This window comes from Neoarius graeffei, chromosome 9 (assembly GCF_027579695.1).
Source record: "Neoarius graeffei isolate fNeoGra1 chromosome 9, fNeoGra1.pri, whole genome shotgun sequence".
NCBI classification, from domain to species: domain Eukaryota; kingdom Metazoa; phylum Chordata; class Actinopteri; order Siluriformes; family Ariidae; genus Neoarius; species Neoarius graeffei.
In genome coordinates this window covers 44191779-44216968 of record NC_083577.1, presented here as the reverse complement: position 1 = coordinate 44216968, position 25190 = coordinate 44191779, and the positions used below count along the sequence as shown (strand labels likewise).

Genomic DNA, 25190 nt, shown 5'->3' with positions numbered 1-25190 from the left:
CAAGAAGAGGATCCTCACTGTGCCATTTCCCTTATCCAGATGCGAGTGGGCTCGGTGTAACAGGTAGAGAATGGCATCTTCCACACCAACACCTGCCCGGTATGCAAACTGCAGACAGTCCTGGACATGTTGTACCTGGGGTCTGAGGAGGCTGAGGAAGAGCCGCTCCAATGTCTTCATCAGATGTGAAGTGAGCGCCACCGGTCGGAAGTTGTTCAGCTCGCTGGGCCGATTCTTTTTGGGAACTGGAACGATACATGATGTCTTCCAGAGGGTTGGCATTCTCCCCAGCTGCAGGCTGAGGTTGAATATGCGTTGGAGTGGTTCACCCAGTTCAGCAGCACAGGTCTTCAGTAGTCGCGGACACACCTTGTCCGGGCCTGCTGCTTTCCTGGAGTGAAACTTCCTCAGTTGACCTCTGACCTGGTCTGCAGTAATGCATAGAGGAGTCGGTGTTGAGGTGGGGGCTGCTGTGATGACTGGGGGGAGGTGTGTTGAGGGAAGAAGGAGAGATGGCTGCAGTGAGGGAGAGGGTGGGGGGGACATGGGCTGGTTGAACCGATTGAAGAAGTCATTCAACTCGTTCATCCTCTCCACTGTCCCCTCAACGACTCTGGTCTTTGCATTGTGGCCTGTGATGGTTTGCACACCTTCCCAGACCTCCCTCATGCTGTTCTTCAGCTTCTGCTCCACCTTTCTCCTGTAGCTGGCCTTAGCTTCCCTCACGCAGTGTTTCACCTCCTGCTGTGCTGCTTTCATCGCCTCCCTATCCCTGCTCCTGAAGGCGGCCTTCTTCCTGTTGAGGACAGCTTTGACTTCCTGTGTTACCCATGGCTTGTTATTAGGGTAACACCGTACAGTCTTAGCGGGGGAGACCACGTCTGCACAGAAGTTGAGGTAATCTGTCAGACAGTGTGTCAGCCCCTCTATGTCCTCACAGTGCAGCACATCCCAGTCCGTGATGTCATAGGCCCTGTCCACACGGCAACGGATTCAGGTGAATCTGATAAAATTGTTTATTGTTTTGGCCTGGCGTCCACACAGCACCGGCGTTTTGGGTACCCCAAAACGAAATCTTTTGAGAATGGGTTCCAGAGTGGAAAAATCTGGCAATGGCCCCGTTGCAAAGTTGTCTGGATGAGTAGAACGGATTCGTTTACGATGACGTCACAACCACATGACTGTCAGTGCTTCACGCTGGGTAGAAGTGTAACGAACTCGATGCGAGTTGTCAACAAATCCTATAACTTGGTTCATGAAACGTGCTTACAAAATATTTTCACTGTGAATATTGTGTAATGGTGCAAAGTGAGAGAGAGAGAGAGAGAGAGAGAGAGAGAGAGAGAGAGAGAATAGCCCTTAGGGCAGAGTCTTTAGTCCAAACACTGCGGAAGTACTGAGTATAACCAAACCGCGCACTGCCTGTGCGCTTTCCAAAAACAAAAACAATCCCACCAGCAAAAATGGGGAAAAAAAAAAAGAAAAAAAAAGAGCGATTTCACCTCTTCCGATGTTGGTTTAAGTCCGACAATACATTCCTCAAAAAGGGCATAGAACAACAAGTAATCCATCAATGTGTAGCATTCAATTTATTCCGGACCATTAAAGAATTCTGGAGGATATCAGAATGTTGGCGTACTAGCTTCCATCTACCCCCATTCATTCCTCTTTCCGCGTCTTTCGTTTTACGCTACTGATTAATAATCAAAACTTTGTGGCTGATGCTACAGAAGAAAGGGTTTATGCGCATGCGTCTACTTCTATTGTTCTGGTGTCTCCGATGGGACCGTCTTACAGCGCATGTAGAGGTGTGGCATGTGTATTGCATCGTTTTCAGCAAGCGTTGCGTTGCCATATGAACCTGATATTTTACTGATCTGTTGCCCATGTGGACTCGATATTTAAAAAAAAAAAATCTCGTTGCCGTTGTCGTGTGGATGTAGCCATAGTCTCTGAGGGTATCTTCCATTTCAGGGGACCACCTCCTGATGGAGCTAGTTGTTGCAGGCTGCCTTTGAACCAGGGGGGTGTACTTCGGCTGTAGAAGAACCAGGTTGTGTTCAGACTTCCACAGTGGGGGGAGGGGTGTGACTCTGTATGCATCCCTCACATTAGCATACAGCAAGTCAATTGTCCTGTTGTTCCTTGTTGGACAATCCACAGCCTGGTAAAAAGCAGCCAAAGTAGAGTCCAAAGTAGCATGATTAAAGTCCCCAGAAATGATCATAAATGCCTCAGGGTGCTGTCTGCAGCCTTGCTGTGACAGAGTGAATCCTCTCACATGCAGCGGCTGCATCTGCCCTCGGAGGGATATAAACACCGATGGTGATCACATGACTGAACTCCCTCGGCAGATAATATGGCTGCAGGCTAATGGCTAGCAGCTCCAAGTCCGGGCAACGTAAACTGTCTTTACGGAGATATGTCCCGGGTTACACCAGGGCAATTCCATGTAAATGTCAACCTCACCATGCAAAAATAAAGCAACATGTAATACATCAAAACCACTCCCAGAGATATCACCTAGGCCTGTATTTTACAGATGTGAATAAGTTGAACCAATTTGTAACCAACCTAATATGTCAGTCAGTCTTTCTTTCTTATAATGTAAAACCCAAGCTAAAATCAACTTTGATCATGTACAATTCTATATTATTGCCACAAGCCACAGAAATGTATGCTAAAATCCACAAAACAGCAAAACAATAGCCATCCTAAATATTATTTAAGAGCTTTGATAGTTTTAGCTGATATTTAGAGTTTTTCAAAGGGTTATGGTGGTTAAATTGCTGATTTTCTAAACATATGCCATGTCTATTTCAGACGCGTCACATCCATAACGGAATTTCGTCACATCCATAACGCTGACTTTTCCTTCCGAAACTCTGCATGAAATACAAAATATTTTAAACAAAGATTTTTTAATATTCACCTTGAACCCCTCTATCAAACGGATATCTCCATTTCGACATTAGGTTTACAATTTCACAGAGTTTGATAAAAATGTACAGTAACACAAGAAAAGTGATACTTTTTCTGTCACATCCATAACGCATCTTTTATTGGGCATTTTCTGGCATGCCCTAGATGTACTATGGGAATTGTTCTTGTTCTATCACTTCTCCAGTATGGTACAGCCTTAAAATATGCAACACCTGTTTAAATACTGGGAGACAATAAAACATGCACTGGGTCATTTGTTGCCATTTTGAGTTCAAGTGTCACGTCCATAACGCTGGAATTGCCCACCAGCAACTGTTGACATAAATGATGAGTCCCCCACCTTTGCTTTTCCCGCATGTGTTAGTGTCTCTGTCGGCTCTCACAGCAGTGAGTCCCCGCAGATCCACGTTAGCATCCGGTACAAGGTGTGTTAGCCATGTCTCCGTAAAGGTAAATAAAGCTGCTCTCCCGGTAAATCCGCTGGTTGTTCAGAGCGGAAAGCTCGTCGACTTTATTCGGCAGCGAGTTCACATTCCCCATGATAACGGAGGGAATGGATGGTTTGTAGCGCCGCCGGTTGTCCGCTAGCCTAGCCTTTAGCTTTGCAGCCCCTGGGTTTCCTCCTCAGTTCCGCTTGGATGGGGCATCGTATCCCGGCTCGTCCCATTGTTTTCAGGGCCAGCAGCTCCTCTCTCGAATAAGTGAGAAAATTGGCTCCTGGTTGCGTGTTAAAGTTAAATATATCCATGTTATATAGTTAAACACACCATGTCTTCGTAAGAAGAGCAAAAAAGTTTAAAAAAAAAAAAAAAAAGGTTTAAAGAGCTAAAAACTACAGAGCTACTGGAGAGGCAGCCGTCTCACACAGCGCCCATACGTAAATGACAAATGTTTGCGCAGTCAAACAGGCAGAGAAAGTGCATGTGCAGGTTTACCTTCTTTTGGGTTTTACAGCAGCTGGCATCCAGTGTTGAATTATTGCCATCTACAGGTTTACCTTGACTGTTTACACAGACAGTTACATCATTTTGTTGCTAAATGAATGGCTGGTCCTGCGTTTCCTTTCCTTTACAATCTTCCCTTCGGGCAGTACGACGGCGTAATGGTTAGCACTGTCGCCTCACAGCAAGAAGGTTCTGGATTCAAGCCCAGCGGCCGATGTGGGCCTTTCTGTGTGGAGTGTGCATGTTCTCCCAGTGTCTGCATGGGCTTCCTCCAGGTGTTCCGGTTTCCCCCACAGTTCAAAGACATGCAGTTCGGTTAACATGGGGTGGCTTTGGGCTGAAGTGGCCTTGAGCAAGGCACCTAACCCCCAACCGCTGCAGCATGGTAGCCCACTGTTCTGGGTGTGTGTGTGTGTGTGTGTGTGTGTGTGTGTGTGTGTGTGTGTGTGTGCGCGCATGTGCACGCACGCACGTGTGTGTTCACTGCTTCAGATAGGTTAAATGCAGAGGATGAATTTCACTGTGCATGTGACAAAGGGGGCGGCACGGTGGTGTAGTGGTTAGGGCTGTCGCCTCACAGCAAGAAGATCCGGGTTCAAGCCCCGTGGCCGGCGAGGGCCTTTCTGTGTGGAGTTTGCATGTTCTCCCCGTGTCCGCGTGGGTTTCCTCCGGGTGCTCCGGTTTCCCCCACAGTCCAAAAGACATGCAGGTTAGGTTAACTGGTGACTCTAAATTGACCGTAGGTGTGAATGTGAATGGTTGTCTGTGTCTATGTGTCAGCCATGTGATGACCTGGCGACTTGTCCAGGGTGTACCCCGCCTTTCGCCCGTAGTCAGCTGGGATAGGCTCCAGCTCGCCTGCAACCCTGTAGAACAGGATAAAGCGGCTACAGATAATGAGATGAGATGTGACAAAGGCTTCTTCTTAAACATATCTTTTCTTCTCGCTTTCTGTTACTGGAGTTGGTCTTTCACGTTTCATTCGCACACTCACGTCCTCCATTTTTATCTGCTGTTTCAAATTTGTATCCCACAATGCCTTGTGCGAACAGTGAAAGCCCACCACATGACGGATGATGGCGTATCTTGAATTGAGTCATGGTGAAGCAGGAAAAAAAGAGAATTTAGGGCCACATGGCCCTAAATTTATTAATTGTTCTATTTTTTAATAATAATAATAATAATAATAATAATAATAATAATAATAATCTAATAAAATTGGAAGTCTGATTTGAATTCAGTAGCTTTCGGTCCACGAAACTAAAATAATTGGGTGTCAGGAAATTTTATGTCCCACACTTGAAAAATCTGCAAGGCAGTCTACCTTTAACAACAAATGCAGTCTTCACAGATGAATTGCAGGGTTCAAACCAAGAGTAGACATTCAGAGATACAGTGCCAGTCAAAAGTTTAAACACCTAATTCAATGGTTTTTTTCTTTACTTTATTAAGACACTCCATGTCTTAAAGTAATGATGGATGTCGTTTCTCTTTACTTAGTTGAGCGGTTATTGACAGAGCGATTACTACAGTTGTCAAATCGGACTATTGACTATTTTTATTTACCATTTACTGGTCTTATGCATCAAAGCGACAAGAAACCCAACTAGTTAACTTTTGATGAGGGACACCTGTTAATTGAAAAGCATTTCAGGTGACCACCTCATTAATCTGGTCAAAATAATGCCAATAGTGTGCAAAGCTTCATAAAGGTAAACAGTGGCTACTGTGAAGAATCTAAAATATGAAACCCTTTTTTGTTTACCATATAATTCCATATATATGTTCTATATTTCATAGTTTTGATATCTTCAGTATTGTTCTACAAATGTAGAAAATAGGTCACAATACAGAAAAACCTATGAAAGAGTAGGGGTGTCCAAACTTTTCATTGGTATTGTTCAACCCCAATTCCATACAAGTTGGGACACTGTGTAAATTAAAACAGACTACAAATTATCGTATATTATGGAAAATATTTCATTGAAAATAGTAAAGACAACATATCAAACGTTGAAACTGAGAAATTTTATTTATTTTTAAATATGCGCTCATTTTGAATTTGATATCAGCAACATGTTTAAAAAAAGTTGGGACAGGAGCATGTTTACCACTGTTGCATCACCTCTACTTTTAACAACACACTAAACCTTTGGGAACTGAGGAAACCAATTGCTGTAGTTTTGAAAGAGAAATGTTCTCATTTATTACTACTTTTTTATATTACTTTTTTCATATATTTATTTCTATACAGTTTCATCAGTTTAATGACCGCCTTACATAGCTCTATTTAGTACTCTCACTGTTGTTACAATTGTGTATTATAGTGCATTTATTTTAGAATGTATATTGTTTTGTATTTGTAAATGGTCTTTCTTGCTTTTTTCTTTTAAATGTTTATGAAGCTGACTCGTGGAAAATGCTCAAGAATTCCAATGTACCTGTACTGCAGTGTACTTGTGCAAATGGCAATAAACTTTATTCTATTCATTCTTGCCTGATGTACAATTTCAGTTGCTCAACAGTTCAGGGTCTCCTTTTCTGTATTTTGCGCTTTATAATGCACCAAGTGTTTTAAATAGGAAACCGGTCTGGATTGCAGGCAGGCCCGCTTAGCACCTGGACTCTTACTATGGAGCCGTGCAATTTTAATATGTGCAGAAAGCAGTTTGACATCATCTTGCTGAAAGAAGGAAGGCCTTCCTTGAAAAAGATTTTGTCTGGATGGCAGCATATTTGTCATTGCATACTGTACGACGAAATTGGATGCAATCCTACTAGTGCAACATTTGCTTATAATAATATACTTAAAAAAAAAAAACCCCTCTATCCACATTCAAATGGCAGCGCACATCAAGTCAGATAGATCACTTTATCAAGTATTTAAAAGAAACAGAAATAGCTAAATAAAAAAAAAAAGATAGTTTCCCCCATATCTCCTGTTCCACACTCCAGCCCAGCCAGTGGTGGTAATGCACCTGGTTTGCCAACTCCCAAAAAAAAAAAGGGGGGGGGGGGGGGGGGCAAGGGAAAGAGAGACTATGAAACTGAAACAACTGAGGACGAAATAAGAACCCCACTCAAACATCCCCCCCCAAACTACAGTGGTGCTTGAAATTTGTGAACCCTTTAGAATTTTCTATATTTCTGCATAAATATGACCTAAAGCATCGTCAGATTTTCACACGAGTCCTAAAAGTAGAAAAAGAGAACCCAGTTAAACAAATGAGACAAAAATATTATACTTGGTCATTTATTTATTGATTGAGGAAAATAATCCAATATTGCATATTTGTGAGTGGCAAAAGTATGTGAACCTTTTCTTTCAGTATCTGGTGTGACCCCCTTGTGCAGCAATAACTGCAACTAAACGTTTCCGGTAACTGTTGATCAGTCCTGCACACCGGCTTGGAGGAATTTTAGCCCATTCCTCCAGACAGAACAGCTTCAACTCTGGAATGTTGGTGGGTTTCCTCACATGAACTGCTCGCTTCAGGTCTTTCCACAACATTTCGATTGGATTAAGGTCAGGACTTGACTTGGCCATTCCAGAACATTAACTTTATTCTTCTTTAACCATCCTTTGGTAGAACGGTTTGTGTGTTTAGGGTCTTGCTGCATGACCCACCTTCTCTTGAAATTCAATTCATGGACAGATGTCCTGAAGTTTTCCTTTAGAACTCGCTGGTATAATTCAGAATTCATTGCTCCATCAATGATGGCAAGCCATCCTGGCCCAGATGCAGCAAAACAGGCCCAAACCATGATACCATCACCACCATGTTTCACAGATGGGATAAGGTTCTTATGCTGGAATACAGTGTTTTCCTTTCTCCAAACATAATGCTTCTCATTTAAACCAAAAATTTCTATTTTGGTCTCATCCGTCCATAAAACATTTTTCCAATGGCCTTCTGGCTTGTCTACGTGATCTTTAGCAAACTGCAGACGAGCAGCAATGTTCTTTTTGGAGAGCAGTGGCTTTTTCCTTGCAACTCTGCCATGCACACCATTGTTGTTCAGTGTTCTCCTGATGGTGGACTCATGAACATTAACATTAGCCAATATGAGAGAGGTCTTCAGTTGCTTAGAAGTTACCCTGGGGTCCTTTGTGATCTCGCTGACTATTACACGCCTTGCTCTTGGAGTGATCTTTGTTGGTCGACCACTCCTGGGGAGGGTAAAAATGGTCTTGAATTTCCTCGATTTGTACACAGTCTGTCTGACTGTGGATTGGTGGAGTCCAAACTCTTTAGAGATGGTTTTGTAACCTTTTCCAGCCTGATGAGCATCAACAAGCCTTTTTCTGAGGCCCTCAGAAATCTCCTTTGTTCGTGCCATGATACACTTCTACAAACACGTTATGAAGATCAGACTTTGATAGATCCCTGTTTTTTAAATAAAATAGGGTGCCCACTCACACCTGATTGTCATCCCATTGATTGAAAACACCCGACTCTAATTTCACCTTCAAATTAACTGCTAATCCTAGAGGTTCACATACTTTTGCCACTCACAGATATGTAATATTGGATCATTTTCCTCAATAAATAAATGACCAAGTATGATATTTTTGTCTCATTTATTTAACTGGGTTCTCTTTATCTACTTTTCGGACTTGTGTGAAAATCTGATGTTTTAGGTCATATTTATGCAGAAATATAGAAAATTCTAAAGGGTTCACAAACTTTCAAGCACCACTGTACATGTTATGTAGTTGGCATAACATGGACAGAACTTTGGTCTAGATAGTAAAGCTTTTAACAGGTTGCATGGTTTGGCACTACTCAATCCAGTCTACTGGTACATGCACAAGCATGTCATACTTAGCAGCTCTACTGCACTACAAAAAAAAAAAAAAAAAAAAACACATGCCAAATGGCAAAATATATGAACGTTTAAATGTACATCTGGATGTGGGCTTTGGATGCAATACATTTTATTAGATCTAATGCTTGGCTAGACTAGTAGCATGTTTGTTATGTACTGATAATGTAAACTAGGCTAAAACACAAAATATGCTAGATCTTGGCAGGGATGAGAATGAAAAAAGTCTGAAAAAAGCAGGGGGTTTGGGGGCTGCAGGCACCCAGCGGGGCCCAGAGGCAGGGGGCGGGAGCTAATGATTTTTGGCTATTTTTTTTTTTTACCCCAAAACCATTAATTTTAATCATCAAAAAAGTTGCAATTTATATGGAAATAAATTCCCCTTCTTGGTGGACTACCAGGTGAAAATGATTAATATGGTACAAGAGACTTGTTTTTAATCAATTCAGATTTGATGATTTAAAAAAAAAAAAAAAAAAAAAATCAATGCACCTTTTAATATAAACGAGCTCTACAGTATTATATTTCTGCATTTTTGCTATTCATGTCTTTGAATACTCTAATCCTTTAAAATGAAGTGCAAACCAGAAAAAAAAGTTTTATCATATAATTCTCTTAAGCTTTCTTCTGATGTTATCATAGTAGCAGGAGGTCTTGCATATTAAGCAGGCAACATTCAACATCACTCATCACTTCCCTTTCAACTGTTGTGTGTACTAACTAGGTTTTATCTGGACAGGATGTTGTGTAATGTAATACATATACCATATGGTCAATTTGAAGATCAAGATGGTGATTTTGAATTAAAGAACAGGCATGTACAATTGGCATTACATATTGGAATTTTTTTTTTAAATCAAAAAGTTCATCTTGGCCTAAAAAATTTGGGCAGACGCTCCCGCGCGGCACATACCAGCAATTCCCCATGAAATGAGCAATAAGTAGGAGAGTTATACACGGTATCATACCTAAAATTTTATCAGAAATATAGATATGATACTATGATTCTCCCCAACATGCTACATTAGACAAGCTAACCTCATTTATAAAGATACACACTTATATATGACGTGTATTTGATATATATGATGTATATTCATACATTGTTACTTTACGGAAATCTTCAATAAGTTTGGTCTTTTCATGACAGCCTGTTGTTGACCTAAATATAATGCACATGAAATGACACGCCTCACCTCAACATGTCCTTTACAATCATTTAAGCCACCATGGGCAATGCTGAAACCACTGCTGCAAACAGTACATCGCGCGAAACTGTCATTATTTTCTACCCTTATTAGACAGGGAGATTCTTTTGTGTAATCTGAGCTGAAGTGGGTTTTGTACTTTCGTTTTTTGGGGCGCGCGCTCTCTCTCTGCTATGCCGGTCGGTCCTCGAGAAAAGGGATAAAAGCCCGCCCACACTGAAAGCTGATTGGCTTATTTTGCTGAGTAATCCAATCAGGATGCTCTTTGTCTGGCATGCGCTACATGAACAGGCACACAGGCAGTGTTGCCACACTGGGTGGTTTTAAGTGCATTTTGGCGGGTTTTGAACATATTTTGGGATGGAAAACGTCAGCAATATCTGGCAACACTGCACACAGTCTCCCTCGCGCGCGCACATTCTAAGATGCGTGATGCAGACCTTAATGTTGCGCACGCACGCTCTTGCTCGCTTCTATCAATATGCAGGAGACTCCCGGAAGTTCTGGGAGACTTGGGATGTCTGCGTTATAAGGTGACCACAGATCGTTAATCATACCCCCCCCGAAAATTTCTCAACGGATTTACATCGATCTCAAAAACGATCATTTTGGTCTGAAAAAGTCGGAAATCCGCCGATCGGCAGAAAATTCTCATCCCTGATTATAAATATAATGAATCATTGAATAGGCAAAATAATTTGACCTACCTTTGTGTTTTTTGGTGTATATGTGAAGTTCGATAGTCCTTGCCCATCTACTAGCATAGTTTATCATGTCCGAACACAATGAGCAAAGTACTTTTCCTGGGACGTCTATTTTCCATATGTGATCACCGAGCTTCGTTGTGACAGTCTGCTTGTCGATCTCGACATTCGGTGTTCTAACCAAGCCCATCAAAAACAGTTCTTTATTCCTGCACCTTTATCAATCTCCCTCGCTTGATCCTCTTCTTTCTTATCTAGGACTTTTGCCATTGTCGATATACTAAAATATCCCGCCTGAATACGTGTCTTTCTGATGTTACCAATGCATATCGTCAAACAGTGTGTACAGTCGGTGAACAGCGATTGCAAGCCACGCGTGGAGAGCATGCGTACTTGTGTTTATACACTGCACGTGATGGGATTTCCCGAAAATTCTACCGCAAATAAGTCGAACATTGTCGCAAAAGTGAATGTTAATTACGACATGTCAAAAGACTCGAGTGTGTTAACCCGGAGCCCACCAAGAATCAAGACGTTATAAGGTGACCCCCCCTCTGAAAATTTCTCCACAGATTTACATCGATCTCAACAACGATCATTTTGGTCTGAAAAAGTCGGAAAATTCTCATCTCTGTCTTGGCCCTGGCTTGTTTACTACTATTAATCTGCTTTGTCCAAGTTTGAGCTTACCTTTGTCATAATGAGGTATTTCTCTTTATCAGGAATTTCCAATAACATTCTGGCATGCATGAAACCTACTTTGAAATACTGGTAGGCATCGGTACTTTTGTATGCCTTCAGCATATCTCCCGGGTATTTAGAAGTCCCAAATACTAAATAGTCCAGGATGTTGTAGCATCCCAAATCTGGCAGCTGGTTTGCCGTACACTAAGTGAAATAAATACATTTGTGGGTAAATTACATGGATCTGTGATGTCTGCATGTTTCAGCTTTTCAATGTAATGTAATCTGTTGATATAATCTAAAATTTTTAATAGTTTCAGAGAGACTACTGACTGCAGTCTTCTCGATTTTCATTATTAAATGTTGCAGCCAGGGCGGCACGGTGATGTAGTGGTTAGCACTGTCGCCTCACAGCAAGAAGGTCCGGGTTCGAGCCCTGTGGCCGGCGAGGGCCTTTCCGTGTAGAGTTTACATGTTCTCCCTGTGGGTTTCCTCCGGGTGCTCCGGTTTCCCCCACAGTCCAAAGACATGCAGGTTAGGTTAACTGGTGACTGTAAATTGACCGTAGGTGTGAATGTGAGTGTGAATGGTCGTCTGTGTCTATGTGTCAGCCCTGTGATGACCTGGCGACTTGTCTAGGGTGTACCCCGCCTTTCGCCTGTAGTCAGCTGGGATAGGCTCCAGCTTGCCTGCGACCCTGTAGAACAGGATAAAGCAGCTAGAGATAATGAGATGAGATGTTGCAGCCATATTTCTTTGTTTTCCCGACAATATGGCAGACGCTGCATGATAAACAAAAATCTGTGATGTTAGTGAAAAGGCCCTATAGACTGACATCAGTTTGCCTACTGCCACAACAAGTCAACAGAGTAGGCCATCTCCATGGCACACCACTCTGCTCTGGCACAACTCGTACATCAGAATGCTGTTCACTGACTTCAGTGCAATCACACACAGTAACACCGATCCCCTCCAAGCTGATTGCCAAGCTTAGATAGCTTGGTATTAGCACGTTCCTTTGCAACTGGATTCTGGACTCTCTGAATAACAGACCCCAGTCTGTTAAGACAGACAATTTCTCCTCTACCGCTATAACCCTGAACACCAGCATGCCACAAAGCTGCGTGCTGAGCCTTCTTCTGTTCTCCTTGTTCACTCATGACTGCATTCCTGCCCATAGCTGCAACCCCATAATCAAGTTCACAGATGACACCACGGTGGTGGGTCAGATCAGAGATGACGATGAGTCAGCCTACAGGGATGAGGTCCAGCACCTGGTTGCGTGGTGTGACAATAACCTGGTGCTTAACACACCGAATACCAAGATGATAATCATGGACTTCAGGTGAATTAGGAGCCATGTGCACACCGCCATCTTCATGAAAAGAACTGTTTTAGGCCATGTGTCAAGCTACAAGCTCCTTGGTATCCACAGTGATTATCTCACCTGGTGCCTAAACTCCTCCTTTCTGTTTAATTTTATAAACAAACAAAAAGGGACAACAGCATCTCTACTTCCTACGGAGCCTGAAGAGAGCCCACCTCTGTCTCAGGATATTGGTGAATTTCTACTACTGTACTACTGAGAGCATATTCACAAACTGCATCTCAGTATGGGATGACAACTGCTCCGTAGAGACTGTAAAGCACTCCACCAGGTGGTGAAAACTGCCCAATGGATTACCGGCGCTCAGGTTACCCACCATCAAGCAATGCTTGCGCAGGGCAAATAACATCATCAAGGATGCCACCCACCTGAGCCATGCACTTCTCTCCCTCCTCCCATCCAGCAGACATTACAGGAGTCCGCGCTCCCGCACCAGCAGGATCAGGAGCAGCTTCTTCTCTGAGGCAGTGACCATGCTGAACTCCACACCAGCATTCTGCTAGCATCACTGCACTCACGCTGCACTGTTCAATACTCTAACACAGCGTTTCTCAACCTTTTTTCAGTCATGGCACCCTTCAGAAGTATGCAAATTCTCAAGGCACCACCATATAAAATATATGCAGTCACGCTGACCCCGGCAGTGAGGTTGTGACATGGGAAAGGGAGCCGTGAGACAAATTTTGATGATGCGTGAGGCGGCGACGATCTGCATTAGTGTAACTATCGTTTTTTTGGATTTTAATTAATTTTATTTATTTCAATGTTAGAATATATAATTTTTTGACGGCACCCCTAACGAAGCCAGACGGCACCCCAGGGTGCCGCGGCACCCCGGTTGAGAAAGGCTGCTCTAACATGTCATTTGCACTATTAAAATTCTTGTAAGAAATGGACCACTTACATTGTTGCACAGACTGTGCCACTTTATCCAATAGTATTACTGCACGTGTACATACTGCTGCTGCACAGACTGCCACTTTGTTCAATTGTATTACTGTACATTTAAATAACTGTACATACATAAATTGTACATGTTCAATACTGCTAACTGTACACACAACCTTACATACACTAATCCTGTCCATGTCCCCTTTATTTAAATATTTACAAACATATGTATATTGTAACTCTCCACTGACCATACTGTAAAATATAGCATCACTATGCTGCAGTACTTCTGGCACGTCTCTGTAAATACTATATTTTGCACTTCTGGTTAGATGCTAACTGAATTTCATTGGCTTTGTACCTGTACTCTGCACAATGACAAAATTTAATCTAATCCAATATCCATTCAGTCTTCATTAAAGGTCACACTTTTCAAACCAAATGGATATGGATCACTTCCTATCCGAACCACTTGCCATTTGTCAGTTCTCCTTGTTAACGGTCAGTGACCCATCATTTCAAAAGTACAGTACAGCTTCCTTTCACCTCTGAGTAATCAAACTAAAAAATAGAGAATCATTTCACAGTCCGTCTTCCTTACATTAAATTATTCAAAATACTAAATTAAATTACAAGTTGCTGAACCTGGTTTAACTAGAATACACAGAGTATGATATTCCAAGACGGCTGGCTTAAAGCATTTCAGGTTATTGTGCAATTTGTTCTTTATGGAGTGGTGTGCTCACTTGTTTCCATTGTACACTAGTAGCAGAGTGGGAGCGAGTGCAGAGACGACAGCAGGGGCAGAGCACTCAGACAGAAATAGAAGGCGCTTTTTAAGAACCAAAGATAATTTCAGGACCTTAGGGGAGAACAATGACCCTTATTTTCAACCTATGAATAACAACTAGGCCGAGATTAGCCTTGAAATAAGTGTGTCATTCTCTATAGAGTGTACATGAAATGAGAGAGAGAGATACACAATGGGAAAATTGGCATTACATACTGGCATTTCTTTTTTGGAAATGTATTGCTGTACTGGTGGGTAAATTCACTAGACAGAAGAGAAAACTGTTCAGGCTTAGTGTTAAGCAAGTGACATTCAGATCCAAGTTAATGCATTACACCCTAGAGCAGACATTTACAAGTAAATAAAATAATGAAAATCTAATATATGTTCTGAAATCATGTGTAATGCTGCCACGTTGCTCATCTGAGCACTGATGTCATAAGTCCCCCCTCCAAAAAAAAGGCACAAAAAAAAAAAAAAAAAAAGCAGTTATAGCCCAACATGACAAAGACATAACTGCACCATTATGAAAGTGTAATGAGATTCACCTTTTGCCAAAATACAATGATAAATTATTTAAACTGCAGCATTAAAAAGTAGGAAAAAAATTAACCACCTCATTTAAAAACACTAATATTATTGAAAAGGAATAAAATTTTCATAATCTGAGTAACTCTTAAATCCTCTCGTCTAAGGCACATGGATTGCATAGTTATGCTAACCTTTCTGTACAGTTTTCAGGAAAAGAGATTTGTGGAATTGTTTCAATTAGAAAATGGAGTTTGTATATGAAAACACATACATAATAAATATTCAGCATTTCTGTCCTAACAAACAAATGGGAAGTGTGATTTAACTTAATAAAAAAAATAAAATGTCTTGAAAGTGAGTTTAGATACCTGGTATTACAAAGACTGGAGAAAGGAAGGACCGTTGCCTTGTGCTACTTAGCAACGTAATAAACGAACCTGGACCAGCAGCACTCCACATTAGTCCATGCTATTAAGTTACAGAACTACAACTGCAAATATTTATACTAATATAAGGATAAGGATCAAACCATAAAAGAAGGGGGGGGGGGGGGGGGGGGGGGGGGGGGGATACCACACAACTCTGACAGACCTTCACAGACTTAACCACATGATAAGCTGGAACAAAGTCCAATGGAGACAGTGTTATAGTTCTTTCATGCCAGAAGATTTTGACCTGAAACATACTGTATTCAGATTATCCAGGACTCTACTCAACCTGTTTTATGCTGCAGGCAGAAACAAGACTTTCTGCATGTTCTTTGAGATATGCGATATGTTTCCTAATGGGCTATGGCCATGTTTACTATAACGCAGAAATCAGAGACCACTTACCTGTGTTGGATGTAGCCCCCTTTACAGACATGATACACGTCATTTTAACTGTGCTTCCAGGCACAACCCAACTGTTGCTTGAGTTAATGGACACATTGAATACTGGACCTATGAGGGAAAGCGAGACACACATGCACTTCCTTATTGACTCCCCCTAAGGAAACGAAACAGTCAGACCAGTGAAGAAGGCAGCAGGCCGGTATGTCCAAACCTTAAGTGTTGAGTGATTTTTTTTTTTTTTTTAAATGCCATGTCAGCACCTAAGGCTATTTCATGGCAAGAGCATCTCTAAAAGGCATTATAATTTATAAGTAAATAAAACAAATAAAATTACATAAACATGCAACTAAATGAGATGATTCAGAAATGCATGTGATATAAATTCTAAAACTTTGTGGTGGCACCTTCTTAAAAACTTCATCCAAAATACTTTGAGAATAAAATTGTTCCCTCTGTGGCGTTTAGACCAAAACAACAAAGTAAAACATACTTGACTGTCAGATCTTCTACAAAATGGCATGATGGTGGCTCATCCTTTCATAAAAAAACATGGGTGAGCCTTGAATGACCAATATGACACCTGGTATACACCATGATCATGTCTGGTTTGAAATGAGAATAAAAGAGTCTTATTGATGGCGGGATTGATTTCATACAATTTGTTTTCAGGACATTCATTCCATTCAGTCTGCCACTTCCTTAAAGTATAAGATGCTAGCGCAGATCTGAGGCTGGGATTTTACATTCATTTACAGTTGTGATCAGAAGTTTACATACAGTGACATGAATGTCATCTTGGATATGAAGGTCATGGCAATATTTGGGCTTTCAGTAATTTCTTTGAACTGTTCTTTTTCTGTGGCAGAATGATTGTACAGCATACATCTTTACTTAAATAAACAACAAAAAAAAAACAAACAAAAAAACCCCACTACGATTTGGTGCACAAGTTTTAATTTTCTTTGGGTTTTCTGAAATCAACACAAGGTCAAAATTATACATACAGGGTCAAAAATTTACATATGCTCACAGATTATTAATTCAGAGGTGCTGAAACTTCCAAAATGTCTTATCTTGCCAAGGCCGAGGTCTGTTAATGATCATGATTGACTACAGCTGGTAGTTTCTCTGTGCCTTCATAAAAAGGGTTTGTTTACAGCACTCATTGGATTGACCAACACAATACAATGGGAAAGTCCAAGGAGCTCAGTGCAGATCTGAGAAAATGGACTGCAGATATACACAACTCCGGAATGTCTCTTGGAGCCATTTCTAAACAACTGCAAATTCCAAGACCAGTTCAAACAATTGTATCCAAGTTATTGTGAGGTGTAGGCACTTTGCCACGCCACTTTGCTTCAAGAAAACCCTGACGGTCACCCTCAGCTGAAAGGAAATTGGTTTGGATGGTCGGGAACAAACTGGGAACCATCATGGCACAGCCCTGCCATGAACTGGAAGCTGATGGATCACTGTCTACAGTTCAGATCACCATGGACTAAGGCTACGTTCACACTGCAGGCTGAAGTGACTCAAATCCGATCTTTTCGCCCATATGTGACCTGTATCCGATCTTTTATTGACAATATGAACGACACAGATCCGATTTTTTCAAATCCGACCCAGGCCGTTTGGATATGTGGTCCTAATTCCGATTCCTATCCGCTCTTTTCATATGCGACTTCAGTCTGAACCGCCAGGTCGCATTCATCCGACTTACACGTCATCAGCAAGCCACAAACGTCACTATTCTGCGCTGAAGTAGGCGGCGGGTCTCTCAAAAAAAAGTAACAACATGGCGCATAATCACGGGCGCAGATAGAGGGTGGGACTCGTCCCACCCAGATTTAAATTCACCTCGTTCGGTCCCCCCCACTTATAGGGAGGAAAAAACGTCTATGCTGTCTTTCTTTGCATAAGGCAAACCTCACGGAAAAATCAAAAGACTAATTACCATTCGGTTTGTTGAGGTGCACGGCAGTGTATACATAGTTGCAACAATTCACATAAAACAAAACAAAGACTGATATTCGGTTGGTTGAGCTGCGCAGCCTGCACAGGTTGCAAGCTCGAGCTTGGTTGCTATGGTAACCCACAACAAGTTTGACAGGCATATCGGGGTTGGGGTTGGTTTGCTGGCAGCTTTGTCCCCCCCAGTTTTTTGTCCCTCCCAGTTCAAAAAACGTATCTGCGCCCCTGCGCATGACGTAAATGCGAGGGACGCTTCGGGCTGTGAAGGTTCTGAATCTTCTCAATGGAAGGACGCAGAGGTTAGGGAGCTGATTTCCATTTGGGGGGATGCAGCTATTCAAGCTAGATTGGATGGGTCATACCGCAACCGGGCGGTTTTACTTCCGTAAACACTGGCCATGCTCACTGCGTGTGACGTCGTCGTATCCTACAATGCGCATGCGGAACACTTTTAGGTCGCTTTTCGTTCATACTGAGGATCACATACAAGTCGCATATATTTGTTAATGTGAACGACCTCACAAAAAAATCGGATTTCACAAAAAAATCGGAATTGAGCATTAAGCCTTGCAGTGTGAACGTAGCGCAAGAGGCTGCTATCCAAGAAATAACCCCCTGCTCCAAAATTGACTCCTTCACGCTTAACTACAGTTTGAAGTTGACCACACAGACACAAAAAAAGCCTTCTGGAGGAAAGCTGTATGGTCAGATGAGACAAAGATTGAGTTGTCTGGCCACAACACTTATACAGGAAGGGACAGAGCAGGCTATACTTCCTTAGGAGGCTGCAGTCCTTTAACATCTGCAGGAAACTCCTGTGGATGTTCTATCGGTCTGTGGTCGCCAGTGTCCTGTTTTACACCATGGTGTGCTGGGGGGGCAGCACATCCAAGAAGGACACATCCAGGCTGGACAAACTGATCAGGCGGGCCGGCTCTGTGGTCGGCATGAAGCTGGACTCTCTGGTGATGGTGGCAGAGAAGAGGTCTATGGACAAACTATTGAACATCATGGATGATGCCAGTCACCCTCTGCACACCGTCATCAGCAACCAGAGGAGCCTGTTCAGTGACAGAATGCTCCTTCCCAAGTGCAGGATGAACAGACTCAAACTCCTTTGTCCCTTACGCCATCAGACTGTACAACTCCTCTCTGGGGGGGGGGAGGAGGGGTAACAGGAGGACAGAGGATGGGAAGGAGCAGTAGCCTAGCCTAACAATAAGCGATACCGGACAATATGTAATATAAAGTCCAATATCTCTCCTACCGCCGCCCCCCTTCCCCCATATCTTATTCTTTTTATATATTTGTATATGTAAATACTTAAATTAAAATAAATTATCTAGAAGTTTTCTCTATTTCTTTTCTCTGTTTATCTGTAATGATGCTGATGGAATCTTAATTTCCCTGAGGGAACCCGCCCAAAGGGATCAATAAAGTTTTATCTAATCTAATCAATGACCACCATGTACAGAGGGACATTGTACCAGCTGGTGGTGTGGTGGTGATAGGATCATCATGCTCTGGGGCTGTTTTGCTGCTACTGGAACTGGCTCATTGCACAAAGTGGATGGAATAATGAAGGAGGACGACTACCTCAGAATTCTTCGGCATAAACCATCAGAAACTTGAACACGACTTGGGACTTACAAAAGGGCAATGAACCCAAAACACGCATCAGAGCTGGTTGTGGAGGATAAAGCAGATTAAGCTTAAACAAGTCCTGACTTCAACCCTATTGAAAACATATGGATCGTGCTTATAAATCGAATCCATGGAAAGAAAAACATTTAATTGAACTCTACCAATTCTACCATGAAGAGTCATGAAATATCCAACCAGAATTCTGCCAGAAGCTTGTTCATAGTAAACAAAAATGTCAAGGTGAATCTTGTGAAGAGACATTTTACCCAAATATTAGGTGTGCTGTATATTTTTGACCCCATGTTGATTTCAGAAACCCAAAGAAAATTCAAACTTGTGCACCAAATTCTAGTGTTTTTTTTAATTAAAGATGTATGCTGTACATTCTGCCACACAAAAACAGTTCAAAGAAATTACTGAAAGCCCAAAATATTGCCATGACATTCATATCACTGTATGTAAACTTTTGACCACAATTATACCTCTTTAGTGAGGGCTCTCTTGGCAACATTATCTGCCTGCTCATTACCACTGAGGCCAACATGACCTGGAATCACTTATAAGGTGTTAAAACATCTTGTGAAACAAGGCGTGTCATTCAGTTCCTCGCTTCACATTAATTAGCAGGTAAACACTTAGTGCTGGAAACCTGAATGGATTTCTGTTTTGCCAGGAGGAGACTCAAATACCCCCCCCCAAAATAAATAAATAAATAAAAGTGTTTATACACAAGACTGAAGGGCTGTAAGCACAGCAGCAGATACTCTTTGTCCGAAATCATTCACTACTCTCTACTCACTATATAGGGAATTACTATATAGTGAGCTCCTTGGTAAAATGAAAAAATAAATAAAAACGCTTTCGGACACTACTCCATCGCACTGTTATTTACATCATTACTGTCGCACAATTAAAATGTGCCAGATCAGTGGGCTGGTGGGTTTTCAAAATAAATACATACATGTATTTTTGTGATAAATGCATATTATACTGAGCGCATTTCCCACATTAATAAAAAGTACTTTGTGTCTGCTGCATCTTTCAGTTCTTTTAAATCAAGGCTGGATCCTTTCTTCTTTGCTGCTGCCTTTTATTAAGTCAAATTTGAGGTTTGTGATTAATTCCTCACGCTGTACTATAGCTTTTATTCTTGTATTTTTTCTGCCTTATTCTATATTAGCTTATTTCTATTCTCTTACTATTTTTAATTGTACTTTAATGTCCGTTTATGATGCGTTTCTTCCTCCGTCCATTCAACCCAGCACACTTTTTTTCTTTCAGCAAGACCGCAATGCATGATGGTATATATTGCTTGATTAGTAACCATTGGTTGCACACTTCTTTTCATGATGCATTGTGGGATACTTTGAGTGCACTATGGTGTAATTCTCAATATACATTCACAACACTACAAAATGGCGCGCTCACTATATAGTCCACTATACAGTGAGTGATTTTGGACACAGAGATAGAGTTCCTATCTAGAGCTAAATCGGGCAATGCAAAATACAGAGAACAATATAACCATATAAACTATAAATACCAGTAACACTCAGGCAACCTCTTAACTAGTCTAAATGTAAATCATGTTTGCAGAGAGATACCTGTGTCGGAAAAAGCAAGCTGTATTTTATTTGACTCGGCACTGACTCCACTGTTCCATGTGTTGCTCTGATCACGTGTCCAAGCTGTCACATCACAGTAGTAGAAGCCTCGGTCAGAGACTTGAGCCCCATACAAACGGAAGCGGTATTCTTGTGGACCGGTTTTCTCCAGAGCCACACTGTCCGCACGGTTGGGCCCTATTCCTTCCTCCAGCTGCATTATGGAGTCTACAGTCAGAGACAGAACTTTACGTGACTTTCCACCTGTTGTCTCTTCAAAGCGGATGAGCACTGAATATCCGGGGTTTTGCATGTTCTGACCAGTCACCTGGCAGCTCATCTCAAATGTGGAGCCACCTGTTGAGGCCCCTCTTACTTGGTTAGCTACCACACTGAGCACTGGTGCTGCAAACAAACAATGGTTTAAATGTTAAGATCAAACATTTCTTTTGCTTTCTACAGTAAAATACAATTGAAAATCAAACCTATTACAAATGTCAATTTGTTCTACTGCTGACTTGTCAACCACTACAACAAATTTAATAGTGTTACTCCATCTCACTGAAATTAGAAGCTTAGTGGAATGAAACATGGACATTGTCCACTCTCAAAGATTTGTGTATGTCTAAACTCTTCCGAAGGAGACCTAATTATTTCCACAATCAAAAGCCACTTATTCGCATTCATGATTGCATTATGAAACAGAAACCACAGGGTACATTCATGTCCATTACTGTGACCTGGGTGATTTGACTGCATTTCCTGCAGTGAGGAACGAATAAGCAAATAAGTACCTAAAATGCAAGAACTTAAAACATATACGCAGAGTCATGGCCTCACTTTCATTTATAAATACCTTGAGACCTCAAGAATGGCACAGGAATAGTTTTAAGCGTTAACAATAAATCTAATATCGTAATTTTTACAATTAAAGTGATTTATATAGGTAGGGGCCTGAGTGAACGACCTTGACGTCTGTAACGTCACAGCAGGAAGTCTATCGGTCTCGTCGCCATTTCTGCTATATTATAAAACACAGAGCTGACTGCAACTCCGATCCTCCATTTTGAGCTAATTTATCGCCATGCCACGTTGATGTGTTGCTGGCCGGTGCAGCAACATGACAGAAGGTGGATTTACGTTGCATTCATGGCCCAAGAATGTTCAAACTGCAAAGATTTGGACACGTTTTGTGAGAAATTCAAGGACACATTGGGCGACTACGAAGTGGTCTATCCTCTGCTCTGCACATTTTACCGAAGACTCATACGAAACCTCTGATCGGTTGAGGAGTGTTGCTTATAAGCCTGTACTAAAAGAGAGAGTGCAGTCCCAACAATTTAAAAAAAAAAACAACAAGTATTTATTTTTTTTTAAAGTGAGTTCAGTTGCACCAGTCCTCTTGGAGTGTGAGCCAAGGGTTGTTGCTAAAACCCGGGATGGGACATACCGCTCGGGCAGCGACCTCCCCACGGTTGTTGCTAAAACCAGTGACATCCTGTTTCGTCCCAGGTTTTAGTAATTGCCTGAGCCAAGCAGTAATGGTGGAATACACAGTATAGAGTGAATGAGTGGAGCAGCCGTCTTATTTCTAAACTGGATATTGCTGCCATCTCACCCTTACGTGGAAGAAGTGAATGAACGGAGAACTGAACAAACAACTGAAAGTCAGGTTGTTTCAAAACAATCAGCCACAAGATCGGCCTTCAAGAAGCGAGAACACAGACGGGTAAGCGCCGACTCATTTGGAAAAAAAACAAAAACAAAACAAAAGCTATTGTTTACCTGCATTTAGATTAATACAATCCCGATTCCAAAAAAGTTGGGACAAAGTACAAATTGTAAATTAAAACGGAATGCAATAATTTACAAATCTCAAAAACTGATATTGTATTCACAATAGAACATAGACAACATATCAAATGTTGAAAGTGAGACACTTTGAAATTTCATGCCAAATGAAATTTCATGACAACACCACATCTCAAAAAAGTTGGGACAGGGGCAATAAGAGGCTGGAAAAGTTAAAGGTACAAAAAAGGAACAGCTGGAGGACCAAATTGCAACTCATTAGGTCAATTGGCAATAGGTCATTAACATGACTGGGTATAAAAAGAGCATCTTGGCCCATGTTTACATTAGACCGTATCAGCGGATCATCAGATTAACGTTTTTAAAACGATTAGTGTGCACACAGCAACACCAACACACAATTTGCGTGCACACAGCAATACCAATACACGGATACGCTTGGCTCCGCAGGCATCCTGCGCTCCAAATCACTCCGCCCTGAACAGCGAGTGCCCTCTGGAGGGTGCGCACTCCGGCCTTGCGCAGCTCACAGAGCATGCGAGTGAAGTGAACAAGCTGTGATTCGGGACTGAGCCGCTGTGTGTGTGATCCCAGCACACATCACTTACCACTTGGAAGTGGAAGGATGGTAAGCCTAAAGACAATCATAACTACACAATGGGCAGTATTTGCATCAGTATTTGCAGTATTTTCATACTTTTATACTCTTTAATGAAAGGTGATACAAGGCGGAAGTCCGCGCCATTTTTCAGCAGTCGCGTCACATGACCAACACCAGCGAATCAGGAAGGTGGATGTCAGTGACGTTGTCCAATGAGACGCCAGCTAGAGCTCAACACAGCGTATCCACGTATTCTGAATGTTTACACAGCACCGGAGCCGACACGATCTGGATTGAATACGTGGACGCTGGCGGATTCCCGTTTCCCGGCGGTTTAATGTAAACGGACAGTGCATCCGCGAAGAAAACGAGACAGATACGGTCTAATGTAAACGTAGCCTTGGACTGGCAGCGGCTCTCAGAAGTAAAGATGGGAAGAGGATCACCAATCCCCCTAATTCTGCGCTGACAAATAGTGGAGGAATATCAGAAAGGAGTTCGACAGTGTAAAATTGCAAAGAGTTTGAACATATCATCTACAGTGCATATCATCATCAAAAGATTCAGAGAATCTGGAAGAATTTCTGTGCGTAAGGGTCAAGGCCGGAAAACCATACCAGGTGCCCGTGATCTTCGGGCCCTTAGACGGCACTGCATCACATACAGGCATGCTTCTGTATTGGAAATCACAAAATGGGCTCAGGAATATTTCCAGAGAACATTATCTGTGAACACAATTCACCGTGCCATCCGCCGTTGCCAGCTAAAACTCTATAGTTCAAAGAAGAAGCCGTATCTAAACATGATCCAGAAGCGCAGACGTCTTCTCTGGGCCAAGGCTCATTTAAAATGGACTGTGGCAAAGTGGAAAACTGTTCTGTGGTCAGACGAATCAAAATTTGAAGTTCTTTATGGAAATCAGGGACGCCGTGTCATTCGGACTAAAGAGGAGAAGGACGACCCAAGTTGTTATCAGCGCTCAGTTCAGAAGCCTGCATCTCTGATGGTATGGGGTTGCATTAGTGCGTGTGGCATGGGCAGCTTACACATCTGGAAAGACACCATCAATGCTGAAAGGTATATCCAGGTTCTAGAGCAACATATGCTCCCATCCAGACGACGTCTCTTTCAGGGAAGACCTTGCATTTTCCAACATGACAATGCCAAACCACATACTGCATCAATTACAGCATCATGGCTGCGTAGAAGAAGGGTCCGGGTACTGAACTGGCCAGCCTGCAGTCCAGATCTTTCATCCATAGAAAACATTTGGCGCATCATAAAACGGAAGATACGACAAAAAAGACCTAAGACAGTTGAGCAACTCGAATCCTACATTAGACAAGAATGGGTTAACATTCCTATCCCTAAACTTGAGCAACTTGTCTCCTCAGTCCCCAGACATTTACAGACTGTTGTAAAGAGAAAGGGGGATGTCTCACAGTGGTAAACATGGCCTTGTCCCAACTTTGAGATGTGTTGTTGTCATGAAATTTAAAAAAAACAAAAAAAAAAAAACCCCTAATTTTTCTCTTTAAATGATCCATTTTCTCAGTTTAAACATTTGATGTGTCATCTATGTTCTATTCTGAATAAAATATGGAATTTTGAAACTTCCACATCATTGCATTCCGTTTTTATTTACAATTTGTACTTTGTCCCAACTTTTTTGGAATCGCGGTTGTACATGTAACTTGTATTGTGTATTTACGTTACCAGTATAAGATTAATTAATTTGCTTCAGAATGTGATTGTCTCAGTTCATCTGATTATTTAATTAGCCTTTTACGTTTTATCAGTGAAAATGCATGCATGT

General features: G+C 41.9%; 1 protein-coding gene across 2 annotated transcripts in view; it reads right to left on the bottom strand.

The window, feature by feature from the left end:
• The window catches only part of LOC132891707 (prostaglandin F2 receptor negative regulator-like), a 40683-nt gene that overhangs the window by 5620 nt on the left and 9873 nt on the right, over nucleotides 1–25190 (bottom strand). Inside the window, exons 6-7 of one of the 2 annotated variants that reach the window (XM_060929568.1) lie at nucleotides 20962–21366; nucleotides 15743–15850 (exon numbers count right to left, since the gene is read on the bottom strand). In XM_060929568.1, coding sequence (XP_060785551.1) covers nucleotides 15743–15850; nucleotides 20962–21366 — 513 coding nt within the window. The remainder of the gene's footprint in view (nucleotides 1–15742; nucleotides 15851–20961; nucleotides 21367–25190) is intronic. The other variant, XM_060929569.1, reaches the window with a different exon arrangement.